The sequence below is a fragment of the Strongylocentrotus purpuratus genome, unplaced genomic scaffold, assembly GCF_000002235.5.
Source record: "Strongylocentrotus purpuratus isolate Spur 01 unplaced genomic scaffold, Spur_5.0 spur5_scaffold_8, whole genome shotgun sequence".
Taxonomy (NCBI): domain Eukaryota; kingdom Metazoa; phylum Echinodermata; class Echinoidea; order Camarodonta; family Strongylocentrotidae; genus Strongylocentrotus; species Strongylocentrotus purpuratus.
This window is the reverse complement of record NW_022145614.1, coordinates 5,400,958-5,425,511: the sequence shown is the minus strand read 5'-3', so window position 1 is coordinate 5,425,511 and position 24,554 is coordinate 5,400,958. Positions and strand designations below refer to the sequence as shown.

The following is a 24,554-nucleotide window of genomic DNA, read 5'->3' as shown; positions in this document are numbered from 1 at the left end:
ACAAAATAATAATTGCGCCATATTGAGAAAAAAAAGAAAAAAATAAATATATACAAGATGTTGTACCACAAATTATTATTTTTTTAAATATACACGTGTGTCTATGATTGTTAAATATACACGTGTGTCTATGATTGTTAATAACAGATTTTTGTTAATCAGTAAATTATAGTAGCACAGTGGAAGTATTTTTTTCCATACAGAGATCACTGACCTCAAAAAGCGAGTATTTACAGACATCTCGCCCTTACGAATTTCGGTCAGACATCGACAGTACACTAAACTTAGTTGATCCCTCCACTATTTTGGAGATTCCTGGAGTCCAATCCAACTGGTTAGGAGCTTTGGAAAGTTTGGATAGCATAATAGAACGAAAGGCATCAATTCTGTATAAAAAAAAGAGGGATAGTAGTTTAGTAGAAGAAGGGCTATTCTGAATTTCGGAACTAGATCTAGTCATGGAAAGGTAACATGCAGAGTAACGGCGTCGCTTGACCTTTTTCAGTGGGGGGGGGGGGGGGGGGGGGTTGTAGAGGCAAATGTCCCAATGTCTACAAATCTAACCCTTTAAACCCGGGACCGAAGGCTAAAAAAAAAATTGCCGATCGACCGTCATTATACATCTCAATGATTTGAAACTTCTGCATTGATAATAGTAGGCCTTACACAAGGATCGAGCAAGAATACCGTCACAGCTGACCCGATACAGCAGCATATTGTCTATGCGTATCCTTTCTTGCTCCCTCGACGAGACGACTTCATCTAACAATTACCCCCCTATCTCTTTTACTACCACCCCTTTTCTCTCAAGCTCTTACCCCCCCCCCCCCTTTCTCTCCTCTTTTCCATCCCCTGTGTATAGACATTTATGTACGGATGTCATATTTTGATAACTCATGTTTATTATGTGACATTCACAGCTAGGTCACTATTCTTTTTTTTTACCCTTTAAAAAAAATAGATGGGCCCCCTCCCCTGGCGCTCAAGGGGGGGGGGGGGGTGCGATTTTTCAAATTTTCGAGGGCTCCCCCAAAAAATTAGTGCTCACGAGCCCCCACTGAACGAATTATCGGCCGGCGCGATTTTCAAATTTTAGGAAAAAAAAAAAAAAAAATAGTGCTCACTCCCCCCCCCCCCCCCACCCCCCCCCCCCCCCCACTTAGCGAATAATGAGCCGGCTGTTTCGCGGCTAAACATTTTCTCACGAATTGGGCCCCCCCGTCCCTGATATCCTGACAGGTGGGGGTTGTCACACCCCCCCCCCTCTAGCGACGCCCATGGCTTTGACACTTAGGGTTCTAAATAACTATATTTTTTGCCTGACTGGGAATATGTCATTATCCTACAAACGCATAAAAAAGTACAATTTACAAAAAAGTTAGAAAAATGGCTATAGAATTCAAAGCTCATTTCACAATTTCATTTTTAAATGAAGGATAACATATGGTGTATATCTGTTGTTTCTTTTATGATATTTTTAAAGCAGTCTTTGTCACGTTTCTTTGTCTGCTCCTTTACTTTTGTTCTCTTTCTATACTTCTCTCTCTCTCTCTCTCTCTCTCTCTCTTTTGGCCAGCAGTTTATTTGTTTTTTTGGGGGGGCGACACCCTTATCGTCCTCCCCCCCCCCCCCCCCCCCCCCCCCCCCCCCCGTGGCTACGCGCCTTCTAAATTTAGCCTATTTTACTAGATAAACTATAAAGAAATAAGAACCAGTTTTTACCTATATATATAAAGCGCAGCCGAGGCCCATTCTCAACTTTACGGTATATCGCATATCGAGGACCGGACCTGACTGGGACAAAACTTATTAGGACGAGTTGCTCAGGCTAGCGCTAGGCAAGCCCCACACAACATCTCTATCGCTGGTATATAGATCTAGGCTGTCGCGCCGTGTGAAGATATCTGTTGCGGTCGACCCCCCTAGATTGACGTCCCCCTGCCGGTGCCCTAGCCCAGCGCAGACCGAGCCATACAGTTGCGACGTTGCGACGCTGTTCCATTTCGCACTGACTGCATAATTGGCGATCCGAGCGGTCTTCGAAGTAACGTAGGACACCTAAGTAGATCGTACTTGTTCAGAGGAATGGCTGTTTGTGTTGCTGTAATTGCTAAAGAGGTTAGTCGTTGGTCGTAACACTAATTAGGTCTAGGTTTTGTGTGCTAAAACCTTCCCATAGGCCATAATAGGGAATGGAGGATAAACTGCACACATCCCTATGTAGAAAGTCTAGTCAAAATTGGTCAACGTTTTTAAAAATATCTATTTACTTTTTTAGATTTAAACCTTTATCTGTTGTGATCTTGAAGGTGATTATCAATAAATGAGGTGTCATATGAAAGAGCAGATTAATCCCCATATTTCCAAAGGGGTGTCATTTCAGATTTCTAAAAATATCTTGTCAAAACAGCGATTTAAATGTTGTTTCCATGGGATAATAATTAGTTCTCAAGTCGTAACTCGTAAGGAATAGACATTGTTGATGTTCTTTTTTCGCTAGCCCCAAGGGATCACATACGATTTAAGTTCAAGCATATCGCCTAGATCTAATGGTAATGCGTTAGACTCTAGAATGTAGCTGTTTAGCAAAAAATGATAACTCGGCGCGGCGTGAACCACTTTTTTGTCCATTCTGACCAATATGCTATGAATATTGCAGAGTTTATGAGAGGCTGTATCTTTTGATAGAAACATCGGTGAGACTGAGTCTTGAAATTTTAAATGTATTTTTCTGAAAACATTTTTTATTCAAATATCAAACAAAAATGGTGAAAAACAATCCCAAATTGAAAATTGAAAAATCGTTCAGACACCCTAGTTTGGGATGTTCAAACCCCCCCCCCCCCTTTTTTTGGCAAAAGGGGGTGTTTTAGAATGTTGAAGACTCCCTTTAATTTACCAGTATCTGTGTTTTATCTATGCCCCCCCCCCCCTCCCTGACAATTTTTTTCTTTCTTTTTTTGCTCAAGGGGGGTGAATGTTGAGGAACAAGAAAGCAGAATGGCAACAGTTTGAAATGAATCTGACCAATACTAGTACAGTGTAAGGAAGTTATGAATGTTTGAAACATGAGATCACTGACTATACTTCTATTAAATAAGTCAATTTCTACCGTATGTGAATCTCTAATTGGTAGTTTGGTCAGTAGATTGTGACGTAGGATGTGGATAACTCTCCCATTTCATTTGCCGTGTACAAAAATATCATTAATTAATGTTTTCCTTTTAAGTTCCTTCTCCCTTGGGGCACTACTCAAATATAGGTCCTCTTAAAAGTTTAAATTTTAGTCATTTTATATGTTTGAACAGATGGAAAAGTAGTCCGGCACTACATCACATTGACATTACAGCTTCAGCCAATATGAAGTGCCCATATACATAGTGATTAAAACTTTCAAAAATTGATAAATTTCACATATTTAGTCTGATTAAATTGAAACTTTCATCAGTTTACTTCTTTGATTTTTCTGCTTTCTTTTAGAGTAGTTGTCTATTGGGGTTGGATTTCCCTTAAACTAGTACTCAGGGAACAACCATTGATATAGGCACGATTGCTCAGTTGGTAGAGCAGTGGTCTCATAATCCTCTGGTTGCTTACTAACAAGCATTAATGCTTTCTTAGCAGTCGGGTAAAATAACCACCACCACTACACGATTATGAGAGACTAAAGCTTTCAGTCTACTCTCTAGTTTCTACTAATACAATGTCACTGTCTGACTAGGCCCATTTGAGAGATGGAAGAGCTTGAACTTGAGGTAGATCTAGATTCTAGATCTCAATTATTAATTCATAAAATACACATGTCTTAAACTAGAAGATGCAACTCTACTCTCTAGTTTGAAAATTGAAGTTATGCTTCTGAGTACATGTACTTCTTTTTCTCACCTTCCTATCTACTTTATCTGTCTACCTAATCTTTGTTGTATATTAGGCTATATTTATAAATTACATGTACCCGGTATTTGTTTCCATGACTGTGTGTTTTTATGAAAAGAAACATAGATCTATTCATTTAAAACCTACATTCCGTTTCTCTTTGCTGCAGAATTATCCACTCTACATAAGGACGATACCAACAGAGAATGAGCTGAAATTTCACTACACTGTCCATACATGTCTAGATGTGATAGAGGAAAAGGTATCATCGGTAGGAAAGAGCAGCAATGACTTGCGAGAGCTCTACCTGGGTCTCCTGTATCCCACGGAAGACTACAAGGTCTATGGCTACGTAACCAACACAAAAGTCAAGTTTGTCATCGTGGTAGAGTCCTCTAACACTCAGATGAGGGACAATGAAATCAGGAATGTAAGTTGGAAAACAGTGGGAATATGGGATGGAACATTCAACTAAATGATGTTTAGGTTCATAACTCTCACTCTGTGTATGTAAGCACTATTTTGGTCAGATATTTCTGGATTAGGAGGTGCCATTTTCTCACTTAAGTGAAGTAAATTCTCAATTGAAAATTGTCGTGCATCAATCAATTTTCACTCAAAATGCCCAGGAAAAAAACGAATTAAATTACAAGCAGATTTGTTTTGGCTAAATCCTTATGATTGTCATTAACTATCTACACATATCTTATGTTCAATCTTGAGGATGGAATACAATACCGGTAAAATAAATAACTATTGCAAAATTATTTACTTTACTTGTATCAAAGAGAACTGTTGCTGAGCTAGCGCCATGAGCGTCCCTGGACGGTGTGCGCTCTATAAGTTTACACTATTATTATAATTATTATTATATAATACGCACATGTACTTTCTCTTCTGCCTGCAGATGTTCAAGACGTTACACAACGCTTATGTAGACATGCTGTGCAATCCATTCTATACTCCCGGAGAGAACGTAAAATCGAAGTAAGGAATTTTCTTTTTCTTATCTGCATTACTGGAAAAGTCTTTCAACACAATTTCGGTCTCCAGTAGTAATATAGGTTATGGACCCTTGTCATTCCCTTTATTCATGATAGGTATAAAGACTGTGGAAAAGGTCTTCATCATTCCTGGAGATAGAAAATGGTAATCTCTTGTTCCTCATCACCCAGTTTTAAAGATTTTCTTCAGCAGTCATGGTTTATTCACTAACACATGTGCATTGTGTGCCTGGATAGAAAACAATAATAATAATACTCAGTTTTTATATATCGCTTATTACAATCACTAAGCACTTCCAAATTTGGAGATTATTACCCCAACTTAAGCTGTGCTGCCATTACGGTGCTCTAGAATTTCAAAGAATTAACTCCTGCCAGGTACCCATTTACATCATGTCCTCTTATGGGGTGCAGTAAACACTCTTAGTCATTGAGTTAATTATCTGAATTTTTTTTTGATAGAAATGACCTGTTTCAATTTAATTCAATTTATTTGGCATCATACAAATGTTAGTTAATTAGTGGCATGGTTTTGTAATGTATAATGAGGCAAAAGGAAACATGTGATGAATACATTATTGTATTAATGAAGATTCTATGTATGTTTTTCTATTTTTAATATTTTTAAATACAGAGCTTTTGACAACACAGTGAACCAGATGATGATACAAGATTGAAATGTTTCAGGATCAGAGGGTCCACTGTGACTCTCTACCTTGTACGACGGTGAGGTTGAAAAATAGATCATGCCAAGGACTTCCTCTCAGGGTCCAAGAAAGCAGAAGAGATCCTAAACGACATCTAAAGATCCAGTGAATACTTACGAGGAGCATTCTCAGAATACTAGCATTTCTATAATACCAAATCATGTTGGAATTTGATTTGATTTTTATAACCAAGTTAGCTTCATGAATAATACACTTTACATTTTATTGTTGGTAGGTAATTTGTCAGAAAGAGTTACAACATTACAAATTGCAAATTGACCCTACATTCCAGCTTCCAAGTGTATCTAGTGTGTTCGATCCACTGGATATGTGCATTGTATGTATGAGTTATCTAAATTTATGCAGGCATTGCTAAAGTAAGATATGTAATAGTTTGTATAATGAATAAACAAAACAAAAAACGGATAAACCTGAAACTCGTGAAATAATAATATTTAACAATTTTATAAGTGATCCAGATTTGCAACAGTTTCATGCCGCGAAAGAATGTTTTACAAGTGGCACAAGTCACACAACACTTAATTTTTACAATTTTTAAAAGTTTCTTCCCTTATAGTTTACACACCATGCGAGATTCATGTCGCAAAATGTTCTGTTTTACAAAATGCAGTTGAATGTCATCATTAAGCCTAGTCATCGTGCATATTTCCAGATACACTCATCATATTTTTCTTGTTGGTTGCTGTTGTTGATGAGAAAGGCGATCCTTGCTGATTCGCCCTTTTTCCCAACGCTTTTCTTTTTTCCTCCTCTATCCTTTGTTTCTGTTCCTCTTTCAACCCTCCAGTTGCTGCCATTTTGTTTTCTGGTCTTCTTTGATTCAACTGGATCTGCACTAACAGGTGCCATCACACATGGATGCCCTAAATCTGAAACTTTTACATAGGGCTCATGCAGTTGAATCCAGACCCCCTTCCAAACGAGCTAGTGTGGAGCCCTGATTACATGCATGTGTAATAGCCAACATATCGCTCTGATAAGGATGAAGAAATGATTTGACGAAGAATAAATCCTGTACGGGTTAAAGTCTAGCAGAGTCTTAACTCTCCCAAATCTGTCATGTTCTGCAGGTAGCAGCAGAGATTTCCTATTTAAAGGGAAAAAAAGAATGCATAATGGTAAACATAAAATGTTTGATCTCGATATTTGAACAGTTTAGATGTTAGGTTCCATTGAAAATTAAACATTTTATATGCAGCAGTTGGTTTGTTGTAATTGGTTTCTGAACGGTCAGACTTAAAATGGTCATGTGTACGTTTGTCAAAGGGCATCCAACCTTTGTAATAAGTTTATTTGAATTGAAGCAGATAAAGAGTTAAACAGAATGGCAAAAGTTTGGAATAATCTGACCAATAATAACAAATTACGAATTTTTTAAATATGAGATCACTACATCTATGCATATCTCTAATCATCAATTTGGTCATTGGATTGTGACATAGTTGTAGATAACTCTGGGGCACTACTCAAAATATATTATAGAGAATATATTATTACAGGTCCTCTAGAAAGCAAAGTCCTTCTCGAGTCGCACATATTGAAACAAAAATAAAGAACCTGTGGGTTGGAAGAAATGGGAAGGTTGTGCGGCACTACATTGCAGTGACGTTACACAGGCGCGGATCCAGGATTTCTTAGGGGAGGGGGCCCAACTTTTTTTTTTTTTTTGCTCCCGAAAATTTGGAAATTGCGCCGGCCGAAAAGTCGCTCAGTGGGGGGGGGGGGGGGTAAGCGGACATTTTTTGTTTGTTTTTTGGAGTCCCAAATAAAAATCGCAACGACTCAGCCAGCCGAAAAGTCGCTCTCAGTGAGCACATTTTTTTTTTTTTGGTCCTCGAAAATTTTAAAATTTGCACCCCCGCCCCCTTGAGCGCCAAATTTTTAAAATCCATAACTTTCTCATTTTTGTCCGATTTTCAAATTATCAGTCTGCTTTCTTTTAGAGTTGTTTGCTACAATGGTTGGATTTCCCTTTAACGCTGTCATTTACATGTAGTTCGGCTCTTTTTGGTGGTTCATTAAGTATTCCATCACAATAAATTGTCTGTAGTGTTACTGCAGGCCCGAGGGCAAATGACCAAATCGTCCATTTGGAGCCAGAAGGGCTTCGACTCCTATACATCGACACAGAACGCACCCTTTTGGTATATTCTTGGTTTCAAAATAATATTAGGATAAAATGTAGCCATGTCCTAATACATAATCATGTATAGTGCTTTTGTTCTGTATAATTGTGTACATATTGATGTCGTGTATAAATTATATATGTAAAGTTTAAGATATTAAAAATCAACTCAATAATGTAATGATATTGTACATCTGTTCGTATTGTACGCAATTTAAAATAAGGCATGAATGTACCATACACATGTATATCTTTATTTTTCTGAAACTTTGTGAAAAAGATTGACTGTACTAGCATTCATGCAGCCATTCCAAGAAATCATTGCAGTACTGGTATATGTGATGGTCAACATACATTTTTCCAAGATGAATGAATACCTCCCTTCGTCAGATTGACCATTGATCCTATTCCATACAATCTATAACTTACAATATGTATGTACATGTTAAAGAGGAATAAGAAGGGCCTGAAGTGTTAAATGAATGGCAGCGTTAGTATCAATGTGAACATAAATTAACTGACAAGACAGAAAATGGCAGTTGCACAATGACAGATAGGGAGAGAGAAATGTGCGTTTTATGTTTGTGAGGAGAGAGAGGGAAAGAGTGTGGGGGTTGGAGATAGAGAGTTATGTGTGGAGGCCCGAGAGGAAGGGGGGGGGGGGTCGAAGATAGAGAGTTGTGTATTTTGTCAGTGTGTAAATTGTGCCTTCATTCTTGACCACATGTAGAAGAAATTCAATGAAACACTAATCTCACAGAATCGATCTATGCATTCAACTAAAAAAACTTTCAACATCCTTTCGATTCATTATTGACCAATAAACCAACATTACATACATTGACCAATCACCGATATATCTTTCACTGACCGATATATTCATCCACCTCAACAACAAACCAATTCATTCATACATCAATTAACCAATCAACACCTGCTTACTAATTACATGTACATATATTGACAGATTACTAATATCTTTCACCGAACCAATTAATCAATCGACCAACAAAATGAGAGCAAAGACTTGACGGTCAACTTCAGGCAAATTCAATACGGAGCCTTGTCCATCGCGTATTGAAATGTGTGCACATTACAATCATGCATTTACAAAAACCAATCAGAATGGCTTGTAGGATACACAATGGGGTATTGAAATTGCCTGAAGTTGACTGTCGAGTCTGCCGATAATCAAATGACCAACACTTAAAAAGATAAAACTTTGCTGAAATCACACACAAGTAAAAGGAAAGAAAGAAAGGAGGATCTAGGACGATTTCCAGGGAGAAACAAATTTTATTATGATTATGCAGCAGGAACTCTGTTGAAACAACTCTGAAAGAGAAGTCACAAAAAAAGAAAGTGAAATAGAGTTGAACCAGATTGCATCATACATGTACGTCTACTTAACTATCAAAATATGAATACATGTATTTTGAAGCAGAAATGGCTTATTCTGTTGAATCGGCTACATTTGAAGATAAAATGAAGATGCATATACCTGTACGTGTACGTGCATAGAGTTTATCAATTTTTTTGAAGAATCAAGAATTAGTAGAAATACAAGTTTTCTTTTCTTTAATTGTACTTTCTCAAAATTTGGGGTGACAATTTCAATTAACAGCTGATAGTTATTGCAGACCTACTTTGAAACAAAATTTGAACAATTTCTGGATCGAGCATTTCTAGTATTCCCATCTTCTAAACATCACAAATTCAAATTCATCATTCTAAAATGTCATGAAAATTATGTACAGTATTATCCCTTAATGTCAGAGAAGACAAAAGATTGACATTTTAGTGACAAAAATATAAAAATCAAATTTTGTTTGTTTTATTTTGCACTTGAGCATGACCAAAAGTTAATAATAATCAATACTTCAAGAAACTGAGCGGAATATAATTAAATACAGGGGGATAAAGAACTGTTTTCTTAAAGTGATGTTATAGATTTTCTGTATACGGTATGCCAAAATTTAAATTTGAACTCTCTTACATAATTTACAAGTAAGAGGACAATGAACATAATGAGAACTGCATGATGTACGGCAATTGTGCTAATCAATCAAAGTAACTCCTTATTTTCTACATACATACATGTAGCTTCTAATGGACATTAACTGAGTTTCATACACCACAAATGACTTCAAAAGTTAGGAAATTTTTACTTGAAGAAAAATTACTTCACAGCCTTTTGGTTTGTTACACTGATGATGCTCTTTGTTAAAAGTGGTACTCGCAACAATTTAACGACATTGCATAATTCAACAGAATTTGACAGGCATATGCGAAAGTCCCCTTCACAAAGCAAAATAATTAGAGGCAAAATGTATGTCATTCACTGTAGTCCATACCACTCACCCCCCCCCCCCCACATGTATTACCTACGAGGCTTCAACAGAAGAAAAACAGAAAACATGGATACATCATAAGTCGATTGTGGCGATTCCAATTTTAAGATTGATTTACATATGTACAAGATGTATGCGATTTTTGTTGAGGACAATTCCCAAAGCCAGGGTTTGATCCAAATCGACCAATGACCATAAAAACAATTATTCCAAGTTTGATCAAACAAGATAATTGCCTATTCACATATTTCAGAAGAGAAACTATATGGATCTCGTTGTGCAAGTGCTTCATAAAGCCCTAGATATATTGAAATGCTCCTCGGATCATAATAGAAAAATGAACATAATAAGTGCCAGATAAATAACTCCTTTGATACTCGAGTACGAGTTTAAAAATTACTTGCTTGTTCGCATGAAACCTTTTTTTAATGAATTTGTTACAGTTAAAGTAAGCCTTTCTCTCAACAATCTTTGTACAACCAGCTCACTCTCCAGGCCAGGGGAAGAGTTCTGTTGAAGCTTTAAGAGCCCATTACATGTACCTCACCACCACTCCTGGTTATCTTTGTCGACTGTCCTGTATTAAGTGTCTGAAGTACTTACACCCCAGTCTGGATTCCAGCACCCCTCAGCTAGAGATGGAACAGTCCAAGGTGTGCACCAGTAGAGAAGGTTCACCAGAAGCCCCTTTTCTTTTTTTTTAATTACACTGCTCTTTTATTCTTTTAAGCACTTATCTTTTTTCTTATCTCTTTTGCATGTAGCTCTTTTTTTCTTTTCTTTTCACTTCTTCTTTTCCTATTTTTTTTCTTTACTTTTTTTTCTTTTCTTTTTTTCTTATTCTTTTTTTTTTTGATACATTTTTTTTAACCCCTCACAATACTGGAACCTGAAAAAGAAATGAAACATAGTGTTGCTTAATCAAATGTTTATATATTAGAATAAACTACAGAAAATGAGATAAGAAAATGATTATCTTGTATATACATGTACATGTAGCAGCAGTAAATTACTAATGAAGCACAGCTGCTTTTAAATCTACAAATGGAATTGAAATATTGCTAGAACACATGTAGTGTCTTCTAAAAGAAAACCATATACATGTAAAAAGCAAAGCCTAAGAATCCATTTGTTCATGCATGAACAGTAGGTGCCCGAGTGACTTGACATTGAAATTCTTACATTACATCTACTACCTTCACTAAAGAATAATTAGCATGCCCTTTTTTTTCTTTCTCGTGCTGTTCTCTTTTTTTTGCTTCCAGGTCTTCAGTATGGAGAATATCGAACAAAACGGCGGTTCCTGCAAAAAGGCATAAACAAAATTCATATTACAAACAAGATATTGTGAAAGTCATACTCACACGTTATATATCAACTAAATCATGTTTCTTCAAGAAAATTCTTGTGGCTCTCAGAGATGATGAAGTCATCAAATGCTCGGGGATTCTCGTATCTAGAAGTAACACTCTGGCTGGCCAAGTACACATAGCTTTTCTCAAGGTCGTTGCAGTGTGTCAACTCCTCTCTGTTTACACCTCATTTTACCTCCAATTTCATACATTTAACTGTCAAAATGCTCCTTTTTTAAAAACCCAAATAACACTACAAAGTCACTGAAAAGAAAGACCACATGGTTCCTCAGACATATTTTCAAGTGAATTCTCATTGGTAAAACTTCAAATGTATTCTTTCTTCAAAACCAGCTGAAATAATCCCAAATAAAGATAGTCATTTGAACATCAACATACATCGTACATATGTATTGTATTTCAGTCATACATCATTGTACATCATACATCCAGTTCTAACATTTAAATCACATGCCTTGCTAATACATTAACCAATAAACCTCATTACTCTCAGTTGAGCGATTGTATTTCTCATCCATTGAGAGCCAGAAGGGCATTAACACAGGTGAACACCCTCCTGGCTTTCATTAGTTGACATCTCTTTACATGTCTGATATATAAAATTTGTCCAAAGTTGAGCTAAAGAACCTAGTGCAGAGTATCTCTCTCTCTTGAAACCTAATATTTTGTTTACCAACAAATCCAAGATATGTTTCCATTATTTCACAATGATCAATGGTGCCATGAATAGAGGATTATTGTTTTTAATTGGAGTCGCATAAGGATATTAGAATCATAGCAATCTTTAGTGATTTCATCAAACAACTTCACCAAGTCAAGAATGAAAATAACTTGATGGATATCAGTATTATATTTCTCCAAGAGCTGAAATACAGAAATACATGTACTTCATCACATTAACGGTATGAGGACTTTGCAGCCATTGACAATACATGGCGGTAGAGACCTTTTGCAGAAAGCTAAAGACTTTACTCTTACTTGTGTGTACAATATAATAATGTGATCTGTCGATATACCTTCATACAACACTGTTAATCAATAGCTGAAATATTAGCTGCATATCAAAGCACTGTACTCCATACTCACAGTGTGATTATAAATAGTGACAAGACAAAAAAATATTATTGAAGAATCAACATGTATCCTTTAAAAACTGTGATATATAAATGTTTATTGTGACTACTTTTAACCTTCAAACAACATGCAGACATTGTCATGGCTTTTGGTATTAAAGCCATCCATGGTAATTCAATTCAATCACATCTATTTGTTAAGACATCTGTCCTGCATCATTAATTCATACTACCTTTAATAATTTCTCTCAAAAGAATCCTGTTTAGTACAATATATTTTATTTCACCGATTTCAGTTTCTTGCACATTACACAAAACTACATCGCTGTTTTTGTAATCCTGTTCTGTCTTATCAAGATATATAAAATAAATGCCTTTAAGTGTTTATTTCACAGCAACATAACGTGCTATTTATTTATTCTTCTCCAAGATTGTGATAGGAAGACCAAAAAAGGCTAATGATGTATACTATTTACATTTTCTTGGCTAGTAACGATGATAAAACAAACATACCAATAATGCTCAACAACCTTATTGCATATAAATAAATTATTAATGCCACTTGCAAGGAATTCTTAAGGATTGAATTAAACTGCCATTGAGTTGGAGCCAAATTTCATTTATCGAGCCGAGGTGGAAAATAATACTTATATACCCCAACAGTGTTATCTCAATGTGAAATACATGCATGTCAAAACATCTGCTATAAATGTTAACATCCGAGTTTTAAAAATTAAATAGAGTAAATAAGTGAAGGCAGTGAGTATAACAATTGTGTAATCAGGATCGGCTTCTTGTATGAGTACCCCAAATTCCTTTTATCGAACCGAGGTGGAAAATAATACTTATATACAACAGTGGTATCTCAATGTGAAATACATGTATGTCAAAACATCTGCTATAAATGTTAACATCCAAGTTTTAAAAATTGAATAGATTAACTTAGTGAAGGCAGTGAGTATAACAATTGTGTGATGAAGATCGGCTTCTTGCATGAGTATCCTGTGGTCAAATCCACTAATACTGCTCACTTCAACATGGGTTTGCATCACAGAAATATATAGGTTAGAGAGAGAATCACATCTCCATCTGTACACTTGTTTGATTATACATGTAACTCCAAAGATTGTACAATAGGTGTATAAGACATGAAAATGTGTTAGTAAGAAAAATATAAATTAAATATAAGTGAGAAGAAACTAAAATATATTTGTTGAATTAAATAATAACAGACTACTTTTAAATGAACAAATCTAATATTTCTACAGACTGCATGAACTAAAATTCACCAACATTTACTCTAAACCATTTCTTATAAATTCTGAAGTATAATTTTGAATAGAGACTTTGTGAAAAAAGAAGAAAATTTATGACAATTTAGGAAAGATAAATTATGAAGTTAGATGAATGCTATGTACAACATTAAATACATTTCTTATTTCTAAAATAATCTCAATAATAAAACAATTGACCTTATTTGCACTTTCCCATGCAACAAAAACAAGGGTGCCTCCAACAAAGTTTTAACAAAAATTCGCAAACTTTTAAAAGTTGTTGCATGTACTGACATGAGAATGAAGGAGAAATTATGTGCATATGTCAACAATTTATCAACCCTTATTTTACTGTAGACAGCAGACACAAAAAAGAATTCCTATGTTTGTTAATCTATTCCTTCTGATCATATATCAAATACATATCTAACCAACAACAAGAAAATAAGTATAATAAAACAACCAACCAACCAAACAAAAGAAATAATTTAAAAATAAACTCGAGGTAGGGAATATTCACAGGTTCACTTTGAAACTAACTTGGGTCATATTTGGAGAAGAAAAATAATTTCTTGTTATTTCATGCTGTTAACACAATTGTACTGAAAGTGTTGCTATATCTTCAATACATTCAACCACCATACAACCTTAAAACAGGCAGTCAATTAGAAAATTCGCCAAAATTCTTCAAAATGGCAAGACCAATACTTAATGACCAGCATTCAAATACAGAAAACCTGTATGCCTAAACTCGTGAGAGAGGAACGTTGATACATGTTATCGAAGCACAAAACTCCTGTAATATCTGTCAGCCTTTTAATAATGCCAATGAAAATGGAAAAAATTGCAGTACCGTTCATAATTTTGTTAATCAATGCCGTGAATTTTCTTTTCATGATGTACAACATATACCTTCTATTGTAAATTTATACCCTAAAAATGCGAGACTTTTCAGCAAATCAACAGAGGACATATTTGTCCTTATCGTTTGCACATTACTCATAGAATGAACTAAATAAAAGTGAATGTCTGCAATAAATGGATTTCATGTACATATACTTAAAATAAAGCATACGACTAGTAATCGTCACTAGAGAGAAAGCGCTTCTGATGTTTAGGCACAACACAAAATGATCGTGGACAGAGGCAGTAACAAGGGCCACATCTAACCATGAATCGTGAAATGTTCATAAGAAGAATGGCCACGAAATGTTTCAAACAATCTAACTGGTGATTTAAATACACAACCAACCAACCTGGCACGATATTGAAGGATGTTTTTTCCCCAGAGTAATGCCTTTTTGACTTTCAACAATGTTGAACATATAATTTGTTCTACTCAAAGCTGAACATTTTATATCGATGACAACAGTGCAAAGTTGAATTTTGTAAATGCCATGGTAAGTTTACTTTCAGCGCTTCTGAATATCTGATACTTTTCTTATTCTCATCATTAACTTGAAAAATAGATTGAACATAAAATCCTTCGGGGGAAAATGACTATATTCCAGAATCTTTCAACAGTCAAACAGACACAGACTGTGTATGTTAACTATTCATGCACATCGTGTCTCGTATCTACCAGCTTGGTTTCTCTATTATAGACTGAACAAGCCCTTTTTAAGGGATCATGGCAGGTAAACGTTAGTATACATGTACATAATAATTAATTAATGCCTCAATAATTCAACGATACAATTTTCATCCTATTTACACACCTCCTTGCTCGTGACAAATCTATGCATTGGCAGTCAAATTGAATAGCATTTGAGAAAATGAATGGTAATTCATGCAACACTAATGCACACTATTCTCTTCATTCAATGCTAAACCATTACGATTCATGAATATAGTATGGCAGCTAAGCTACACTTATGAAAGTCCTGAAAGGCCAACAAAAGTTAAGTTTTTGTCCATCATTAAGTATTAGATTTCGTGTCAGGATATGACAAACTCACAAAAAAAAGAGTTTACTATCATATCATTATAGCTCCTTTTCAATGGATATTTCATATCAATTCAAATTTCTTTGCTGATAAATAATTTTAGTGCTGGGAGTAAGAGAGAAAAGCCTGGACCGGAATCCGACCAGAAATTCACAATATTCTTTCCGGTACCCGGAACCGGCCTGGAACTTGGAAAAACAGGAATATCTGATAGGTTTTTATACCATTATATGCGCTGTCAAGGCCATTCCTACTGCGGCGTAAGAAGCAGAAGTGTGTCTTAAACAAGAATCTATCGTCTATTTCACATGCGTTGAAATTATTCAAGACGGCAAATTCATTATACAGGTAAGTTTTGGAACTGGACCGGAAGCCCGAACCAGGCCTAGGATTTCCAGGACCTGGCCTGGTCTGACTCCCATCACTAATATTTTTCCTTACACTTTTTCACACAAAAGATTGATTTAATACCCCATGGTATTTGGCAAAGTAGAAATTGAAAGAAACAACTTATGTGGCACTGAGTGCATATTTTGCTAAGTACGTAAATCGCTTTCGCTGACCTCTCTAAATAGAATGCAATTTAATTATGATCAGAGATGCATGTTGTAACAGAACAAAGCATTCTATTACTGATATATCATTTTTTTTCTTTGCTAGGGAAGTAGTAAAATCCCCTTGTTAAATGACATGCCCTGTAGGTTCATACAATACACATCATTGTTGACATTATCTGCTCTGTTCCTATTTTAAATCCGTTTTATGGCAATCATTTGCATACAAGACACTGGGGTAGCATCAATATGATGATTTAAGTTTAACCCGACTGCTAAGAAAGCAATGATTGTACATGTAGATAAATGACCAAGAGGACCTATGATTTGAGTACTATCTGGAGGGGTTAGTAATTAAGGAGTGGTACCTTACTACGGGGCACCAGGGCACATCGACTTGGCTTGAAACCTGTGACCTCCAAAGTTGTGAGGCCACAACTCGACGACAAAGCTATTACATGTCTCCTTTCAAAAGGAAACATTGTATAAGATGTTTGGCGTTTCTTAAAAAGAAGCAGAAAACTAATGCGGTTCATTATGGGGTATCTTTGCGGACGGTCCCTCAAAACTTACCAAAATGTCATATTTTGAGGGGAAAAATATGACAAACTAATTGGTAACTTCATGAATAATAATTGTGGAAGATCCCTAACTAATTTCATAGGGGCATGTATTAGTTAAGAATTAACTGTTGACTCTCCTAGATAGTGACCTTGTTATCTATAATACTACTTAAAAATGTAAAATCGATACATTGTAGTTCTAACATGACACAAAAATAAATGCATCTCTGTCCCACCCAGTACTGCCACACACAACACAAGATGTGTGTGGTCAAGAGGTAGCTGGTTTAGCGACCCACCTAAATCTGGGCCTCGCCCTGTAGAATCCACCACCACCACCACCACCGCCGCCGCCGTATCCTCCGCCGCCTCCTCCTCCTCCGAATGGTGACTGGCCATAGCGCCCTCTACCTCTACCCCGCATGCCACTGTACCCCCCACGGGGAGGACGATCCGTGGTGCTGATGCCGGGACGGTTCGTTCGCTTTGCATTAACCTGTCAATCAAATTGCATTGATAACAGGTAAAGGACTATGGTTGAGCTACATAATTATTGTCTGCAGTATAAGGCTGTGCACAACAGTGTAATGAGGTACCCGAGTACACTCTCAGGCTTACAAGCGAATACTCGAATATTCGGACGCCATGTTTTTGAATTTTTTTGAATTTTTTTGCCACCACCATACCACTGCAGCAGTATCCCAGGTCAGCGCTGAAAACGCATGCAATTTTACTTCGAGTTGCAGTTGAAAGCGCCGATTTAATAATAATAATAACAGTAAACAATGCTGTTTTAGAAACCAAAGATGGCAGATTAATCCATTTTCCTCAGAGTCCAAACAGAAATCCGGACATTTGGTCCCAGTTTCTGAGTGGTGAGTTTGACAGTGCTTGAGTTGGGAAACATTTTTACCGACGGTACCATGCCAGCGGCCGCCGCTCTCCCTGGCACGGGTAAACGGGTAAGCGTCGGCCTGGACAGTGCCAGGTGACCGATTTTTTTTTTTTTGCGGCCGAATATTCCAGTACGAGAAATCGTACTGGAGTAGTTGTCAACAGTGCGGGTACTCAAGCATTCGACTACTCGTCGCAGCCCTACTGCAGTATATACAAAATGCAGAGCAAAGCAGCTTTGAAAATACTTTCATACATATCAACGATCAACGTTTCAAGGGTAGAACAAAATCTTCATGGCAACCATACAAAATCTTTTGGAAAATTATGAACAGCACAAAACTTCACGTCAATTATTTCCAAATAATTTGTCTTTTAAACGGTACCTCAGCCAAGCCGCGAGACTGACTCCTACCAACTGATTTTTGGCATTCAGTATACTGTAACTTTTTGTTCGGTCTAATGACGGTCTCCTTGGTGTGATTGAGGACTCAGACACCACAAAACTTTACAGAAATTGGATTTTTTGTTATGCATAAAATTACCAAGACAACATGAGGTACACTTACCCTAATCTGTCTTCCTTTAAAGAGTGATAAATTCAGGGTACAAGCTGTATCAATTGAGTCCTTTTCTACAAACTCTACATAGGCATATCTAGAAGAGAATTAAAAACATGGGTAAATAATAAATATACGTACAAATAACAAGCAGTATACCAATACAAAATCTGGGCAGTATCCCTCAGAAATATACATGTATTACAAGAATCTAGTAAACTTAACTTAAATGGGGAAGGGGTGGGAAGGGTGTTGGGAATCATTCCCTCCATAAATTTGCCGTGATATATCAGTCAAACATTCTATTGCTTGTCACTCTCTCATTCTCAATGCTGACTTCTGTTATATCATTTACGTTTATTATTGTTTGTCATTGTTTATATTATGTGAAAAGAAATGAAAAACAATTCGCTCTGTATAGAGCTACTACTACCACTACAGCTAAAAATTTGCTAATATGTATTACCCGGCCTGCAGTTCCATATCTGAAAGTTTTTATATCTTCCTTGGACTACCATTTTCATGACACATTTCAGTCTGTGGTAGATCCATCCAAATAAAGTTAGTTAACAATGATATTCCTACAACTTCTCTGAATTAATTTTTCATTCCTCAATTACAAAACTGAAAAAAAGTGACAAATGTGACCCAAATTAAAAAATCAAGCCCTTTTGGAGGGCAAACATGCTCTTAATATATCTACCCTTTAGGATGACCAGTAAACTTATCACAAAGGATGGTGACTCTGTTTATTGGTCCACAGCCGTGAAAGTGACTCTCTAATTCCTCTGCAGTTGCTGAATAATCCACCTGCAAGTTTGAGAGCAAAAGAGAGATATCCAAGTTGAAAATTAAGTATGACACCACGAAGCAGTCTCTATGTGTCTTATGTAATATGTAATATATATATATATATATATATATATATATATATATATATATATATATATACAGTTAACTCTGCATAAGTCCAATCTTTTAGGACTGCAAAAACTAGTTCCGACTTAGCGAATTTGACTTAGCGAGTGTAATTAATTATGAATAATAATACGTAAAATATATGTTCAGTCCTTAAATTATATTTTTCAATTCCAAATGCTTCCAAACACAAGAACTATAAGTCCAATTGTACATAGACCCTGGTAAATAGATCATACTTTACTCTTCACATTCAATATGATATCTATGTCATATGAAAAATACAAGAACGATAAAAATGCCTCACAAAAAATATGGATAAATAAAATTTTATAATTTCTACATCTGCACACATTTGTTTGTCAATGACTTTTAACTTGGCATTAAAACAAAACATTACAGAAGCTATCCCATCAATTGAAAATCAAAACGGTTCATTCAATAATTTTTCTTTTAATACAATGCAGCTTGATTTGCACCAAACCAGAGTTACATATCAAAAGCTAGCAATCAATATCTGCTGCAAGCTAGCTGAAAGGTTTGGTTACTCCAGGGATGATAGTGAGCACTTTTTTTCCCCCTCAACAACACCCCCCTTGAGTAAAAATAATTGCGTCAAACAACATTCCCCCCAACCAAAAAATTACTTTTTTTTTTACGAGGGCTCTTTTCAGATTTTCCCTTAAAAAAATAGCCCCCCTTAATTATTTTACGGTGGCTATTTTGGAGCTCAGGGGGGCTTTTTTTTTTAAAGGTTGTATTTTTTTTAAACGCGGTTTTACCTAATTCAATTCCAAGCAAAGGCAAATATAGATACAATTGTAGTGTACATATGTCATGTAGAGTATTGCAGACATTCAGATACCCATGATTTATTCACTTTGTGTTAAACGTGTGGCTTCATGATTTACATATACATGTAACTAAAACTTGTCAAAAGGAGTGTTTTGTTTAACTGTTCGTTTTTCATATCTTAAGAAAATATTATCACTGACACGCGGGCTAGGAATTAATTTTTTTATGGGGGCTACTTTTCCCCATTGCCTAAAAAAAACCAAGGGGCTACTTCCTTAAAGCCATATTGTAAGCTGTAACAATAAGTTGTGTTTTTCCTTAGCCATCATACTACTAGCAACCAAATTGGTAGGTAATATGTTATTTAGTCTTTTTTTCTGTCCCAAATTTAATTGTTATCATGGACAATGCAATCCCATTAAAAAAAAATGTAGACCAACTCCCTTTAAAATTGTGTTATTTAGACCATTTATAACCATTAAATGTGAGTAAATATTTTTACTGTTGTCCCACATACCGATGTAGGGTCTATTTGTTATGCCGAAACATGCAAAATCATGGCCTTATTTTTTTTTTTATAGACTCTAATTCTAAAGGCCAAGCCAAAGCTAGTTTCATTTCGTAGACAGAAATTGATGTCATCATCACTCATGACAATTGGCCTGGCATCGATCGTATATAAATAATTTAATTTAATTAAACAGTTGTAAGAAAGATTCTGAGGAGTAGGAACATCCTTTATATATTTATTAACGGTTTTTTTATAACAAAATTCAATTTCTGTGTACGAAACTTGCTTTATACCGATTTTACAGGAAAAAATCCGGCATTGATTTTGCACGTTTCGTTATTACAAATATATCAGTATGTGGGACAACAGTAAAAATATACTCGCATTTAATGGTTTTAACTTATAAATAACACAATTTTAGACGGAATAACATTTTTTTTAATGGGATTGCATTGTCCATGATAAAAATTAGGGCCAGAAAAAAGACTAAATAAACATATTACGTACCAATTTGGTCGCTAGCAGTTGAGCTCTCGTCACTCGCAAATACTTATTTGCTTCATACAAGGAGCGTGCGGGCGCGCGCTGGAGCTGAGCTAGTACGTTTCTGTGTATTGTGAACGTGTGCGAACTGCGTATGCATTCATGCTGTGCACGAAACCACATCGGGGCCGGTGGCCTGTCCGGCCGCCGGGAGCTTAGGCGCAGGCAGGCGGATACCGCTGTAGATCTAGCTACAGTAGGTACGACCGCCAATCCGCTGCAACTCACAAAACTTTTAAAATGTTGATGGAAGTTTCTAGTTTTGGAGTCGGTAGTTGGAACGGAGATTTCACTCAGACACATCAATAAATTGGTTTATTAATTCATAGGGAATATCAATTTATGGCGGGGGCGATTTTTCAAGATATATTGATTTTTTTTCGCCCTCGTCTTGATTTTTACCGTGGCGATTTCAGAGGTTTAGGGGGCGAATCGCCCGTCGCCACCGTGTATTTTTTTCGTTGATTCCCCCCTTTTGAGTAAGACAATTTGGAAAAAATAGGGAAAGATAGGGAAGATTAGAGAAAATAAGGGAAAAATCGGGGATAAAATAAAAATCAAAAAAAAATCAGGTAATTATCAGGCCTGTTACTCTTACATTTCCAACGTAGACAGATCGTGCATCGACCTCTCCTTTCTCTTCCAGTGAGAGATGTGGAGCGGCCTGGGCAGGGGGAGGGGAGCTAAGGTTCATCTGTTTATCCACTTCATTCTGCATCTCCTTCAGCTTCTCTGCCTCCTCCTCCATCTCACGGACGCGGGCTTTGATGGCTTCTAGTTCCTGGGTGATGAATTAGAGGAGAGTAATCATCATGAGTTTAAAAGCCTTTTGTTTTGTTTTGGTGTAATGTTATAAATAAGTTGCTATTAAAGAACAACCACCCCCCCCCCCCACCCCCCCAAGGAAGAAAACACAATACAAAGGAAAATTCCAGTTGATTATAAAGAACCATCAACCTAATGAAATGTGCAATGTAGATATACTTTATGGAAAAATTCTGTCCAAGTGGATATGACTGCCTACAGAACATAATAGAAGAAGACAATTTAGAAAAAAGACAAGTTAGACAAAATACAAGTTAGAAAATAGGCAAACTGTGAATATTTCTAAAATGAAACTAAAATGTTTTATTACACCCCAGCTTATACATCTAGAAATGAATAAAGTGTTCCTTCAATAGAAGAAGCCTACCGCATCTTCAATTCCAGCGTTCTCTTCCGTTGGTTCCAAGTTCATGGATACATTCTCTGTGGGTGATAGAAGGGAATCGTCTCCTTCGCTCACATCAGGCAGATACGTGCCATAGTCTGCTATCGTCTCTAATTCGGCCATGATGAAGGACCTTCAGCAATCTGCAGAGAAAATAAAGATCAAATTCATTTTGGCCAGGGAAAAAATTTTGGGGGCTACTTTTCAAGCTTGCTTGCATGAGAGTAACACTCTTCAATTTGTTTTACATTGAACTCTATGCACAGTTTTGGGGGCTTTTGGTGAATTTTGGGGGCTCTTTTGGGCATTAAGGGCCTTTAGGGGGCTAATTTGCCCTGAGCCCCCATTCTCCCCCCCCCCCCCCTGATTTGGGCTATGTCAATAGTGGAGCACATCTGGCATGGAGTCTCCTTCCAATTTGAGGGACGTTCCCCATAACACAAACTCCCCCCCCAAAAAAAAAAGAAGAAGAAGAAGGGATTGGCGCCTTTTTTGGCCTATTGTTATTGGGGAAACTTCAAACTGGTGCACTCAGCACTCTTCCACATTTTCATTTATTAAGTTACATTAAGAATGGCCGGCTAAAGGATGATAAAATAAAAAAATCCTTAACAGGCTTACTCTGAAGAATGTCAGGAATAATATAAGATTAAGCAAAATAGAGGAATCGGAGAGAGATTTTTTGTTCAATGCCAGCGACATAATAATAATAATAATAAAAACGTTACTTATAAAGCGCTTACCACCGAAGTCTCTAAGCGCTAACATAGTGACGTTCCAAATTTTGAACAAAAAATGAACACCCGAAAATTTTGGGAAAATGGGCCTTTATTTCCAGAAAAATCTGCCAAAATGACCCTTAAAAATTGGTAGGGGATAAAATATGTATGCTGAAATCCACAGAAAAGGCACAATATCCAATGTTTACAACTGCTGCGGCCTGTGGGCGCACTGCATCATTTGTTTACCTGCCTCTCCGCACGCGTCTATGGCAGCCGGTAAGGCTTGTCAATATCATTAAAATATTGCATCTCAGATTTAACATTGTTAAACGATGCCTTTAACAGTGATTAAGTCATAACACAAATTAAAAGGTCACACAATTATAAACAACATGCAGAAGAAATTTAAAAAACAGACAAAAAAAAAATTGTTTCATTTGATTTCTTCTTGGAACTTCAGTTCAACTAGACTCTAGTTCTTGTTCATCTTTCTATCATTCATCGATCACAAATACTTCAAAATCGTCTCAATGTTGCCTTAAACAATTTCACATTCACACTTTAATGTTCATCGTTATTAATGGTATTGGTAGACTGCTAAAAATATAACATTTTGTAAGATGAGGTGGGACTGAAGGACGACAAAAGATCAGCCATACAGCTGTCGGAAAACACATCCCGACAAACTACTATAAAGCCACATTCCTAAGCATAAATATCACCAAAATCTGATTTCCTTTCATTCATTTAAACAAAAAAGTTTTTTTTCTAACATACCTGATATTTTACACACTACGTTGTTGTCTATGACCCAAAATACATCTGGTAATTTTGGGGATCTTTTCACAGCTTGAGTCACAAAAGCCACGCGTGAAAAAACACTTCGAACTATATAAATCTGTCCGCAGATGGCGGCAAATCAACTATTTTATATCCAAGAATGTAAGCAATGTACAAATATAAAGCTTTATAAAGCAGACCTATATGAAAGGGTAAAATGTTTTCGCTAGTAATTTTTAAATTTTGAATAGAGGAAAACATGTGGATAGCACAAAAAAGGTTAACATGAGAGCAGAAAGAGAAAATAATTGAATGAAAAAAGCAAAGAGATGAAAGATGAAAGAGTGAGATTTAGTTTAAAGGGCCACTCTAACCCACTAACATAGCCTTTCAAAACATGAATACACCTCTACTTATATTCCAGCCTTTGATTTTTCAGAAAATTTCTAAATTGACCAAAAAATAATAATAACGTTCCATTTTTCACAGATCTCACAGATCTTGCTGGGCTACGCCCCTCAAAAAAAGGTAATAGATCACGTGGCTTAATGACGCATTTGACGCCATTGCGAACATGTCCGATTTGTCCTACAACTACGGATCTTACAATCTCGTTGTAATTCATAAATGAAACATACTGGGATTATCAAGTGCATATTATCTTTCAGATAAAAGTCTTTTTTTTCCAATTAATATCTTAGTTTGTCTTTTTATAAAGACATTTAAATGCCTAAATCACCCGCCTTTTCACCGA

At 36.3% G+C, this 24,554-nt stretch overlaps 2 protein-coding genes across 2 annotated transcripts; one reads left to right on the top strand and one right to left on the bottom strand.

Annotated features, from left to right (window-relative positions):
- The first annotated feature begins 1,889 nt into the window (after nucleotides 1-1,889).
- LOC594590 (trafficking protein particle complex subunit 2-like protein) lies at nucleotides 1,890-5,567 on the top strand. Its single transcript, XM_794025.5, has 4 exons — nucleotides 1,890-2,118; nucleotides 4,046-4,306; nucleotides 4,784-4,863; nucleotides 5,515-5,567. The coding sequence occupies exons 1-4, from the start codon at nucleotides 2,086-2,088 to the stop codon at nucleotides 5,555-5,557; spliced, it is 417 nt and encodes a 138-aa protein (XP_799118.2). The 5' UTR covers nucleotides 1,890-2,085; the 3' UTR covers nucleotides 5,558-5,567.
- Nucleotides 5,568-10,939: 5,372 nt separating this feature from the next.
- LOC594592 (polyadenylate-binding protein 2) lies at nucleotides 10,940-23,929 on the bottom strand. The gene is made up of 7 exons (XM_794027.5): nucleotides 23,798-23,929; nucleotides 22,281-22,441; nucleotides 21,687-21,869; nucleotides 19,025-19,131; nucleotides 18,331-18,418; nucleotides 17,167-17,363; nucleotides 10,940-11,387 (listed from the first exon to the last, which is right to left on the bottom strand). The coding sequence occupies exons 2-7, from the start codon at nucleotides 22,419-22,421 to the stop codon at nucleotides 11,354-11,356; spliced, it is 750 nt and encodes a 249-aa protein (XP_799120.2). The 5' UTR covers nucleotides 22,422-22,441; nucleotides 23,798-23,929; the 3' UTR covers nucleotides 10,940-11,353.
- Between the last annotated feature and the right edge of the window lie 625 nt (nucleotides 23,930-24,554).

Coding starts and splice junctions, on each gene's coding strand:
- LOC594592 (XM_794027.5), bottom strand. CDS start 22,421: ATGGCCGAATTAGAGACGATAGCAGACTATGGCACGTATCTGCCTGAT. Junction 21,870..22,280: donor ACGCTGGAATTGAAGATGCG/GTAGGCTTCTTC, acceptor TTCATCACCCAG/GAACTAGAAGCCATCAAAGC. Junction 11,388..17,166: donor AGGGCGAGGCCCAGATTTAG/GTGGGTCGCTAA, acceptor GCCTTTTTGCAG/GAACCGCCGTTTTGTTCGAT.
- LOC594590 (XM_794025.5), top strand. CDS start 2,086: ATGGCTGTTTGTGTTGCTGTAATTGCTAAAGAG. Junction 4,307..4,783: donor GGGACAATGAAATCAGGAAT/GTAAGTTGGAAA, acceptor TTCTGCCTGCAG/ATGTTCAAGACGTTACACAA. Junction 4,864..5,514: donor GGAGAGAACGTAAAATCGAA/GTAAGGAATTTT, acceptor TTTTAAATACAG/AGCTTTTGACAACACAGTGA.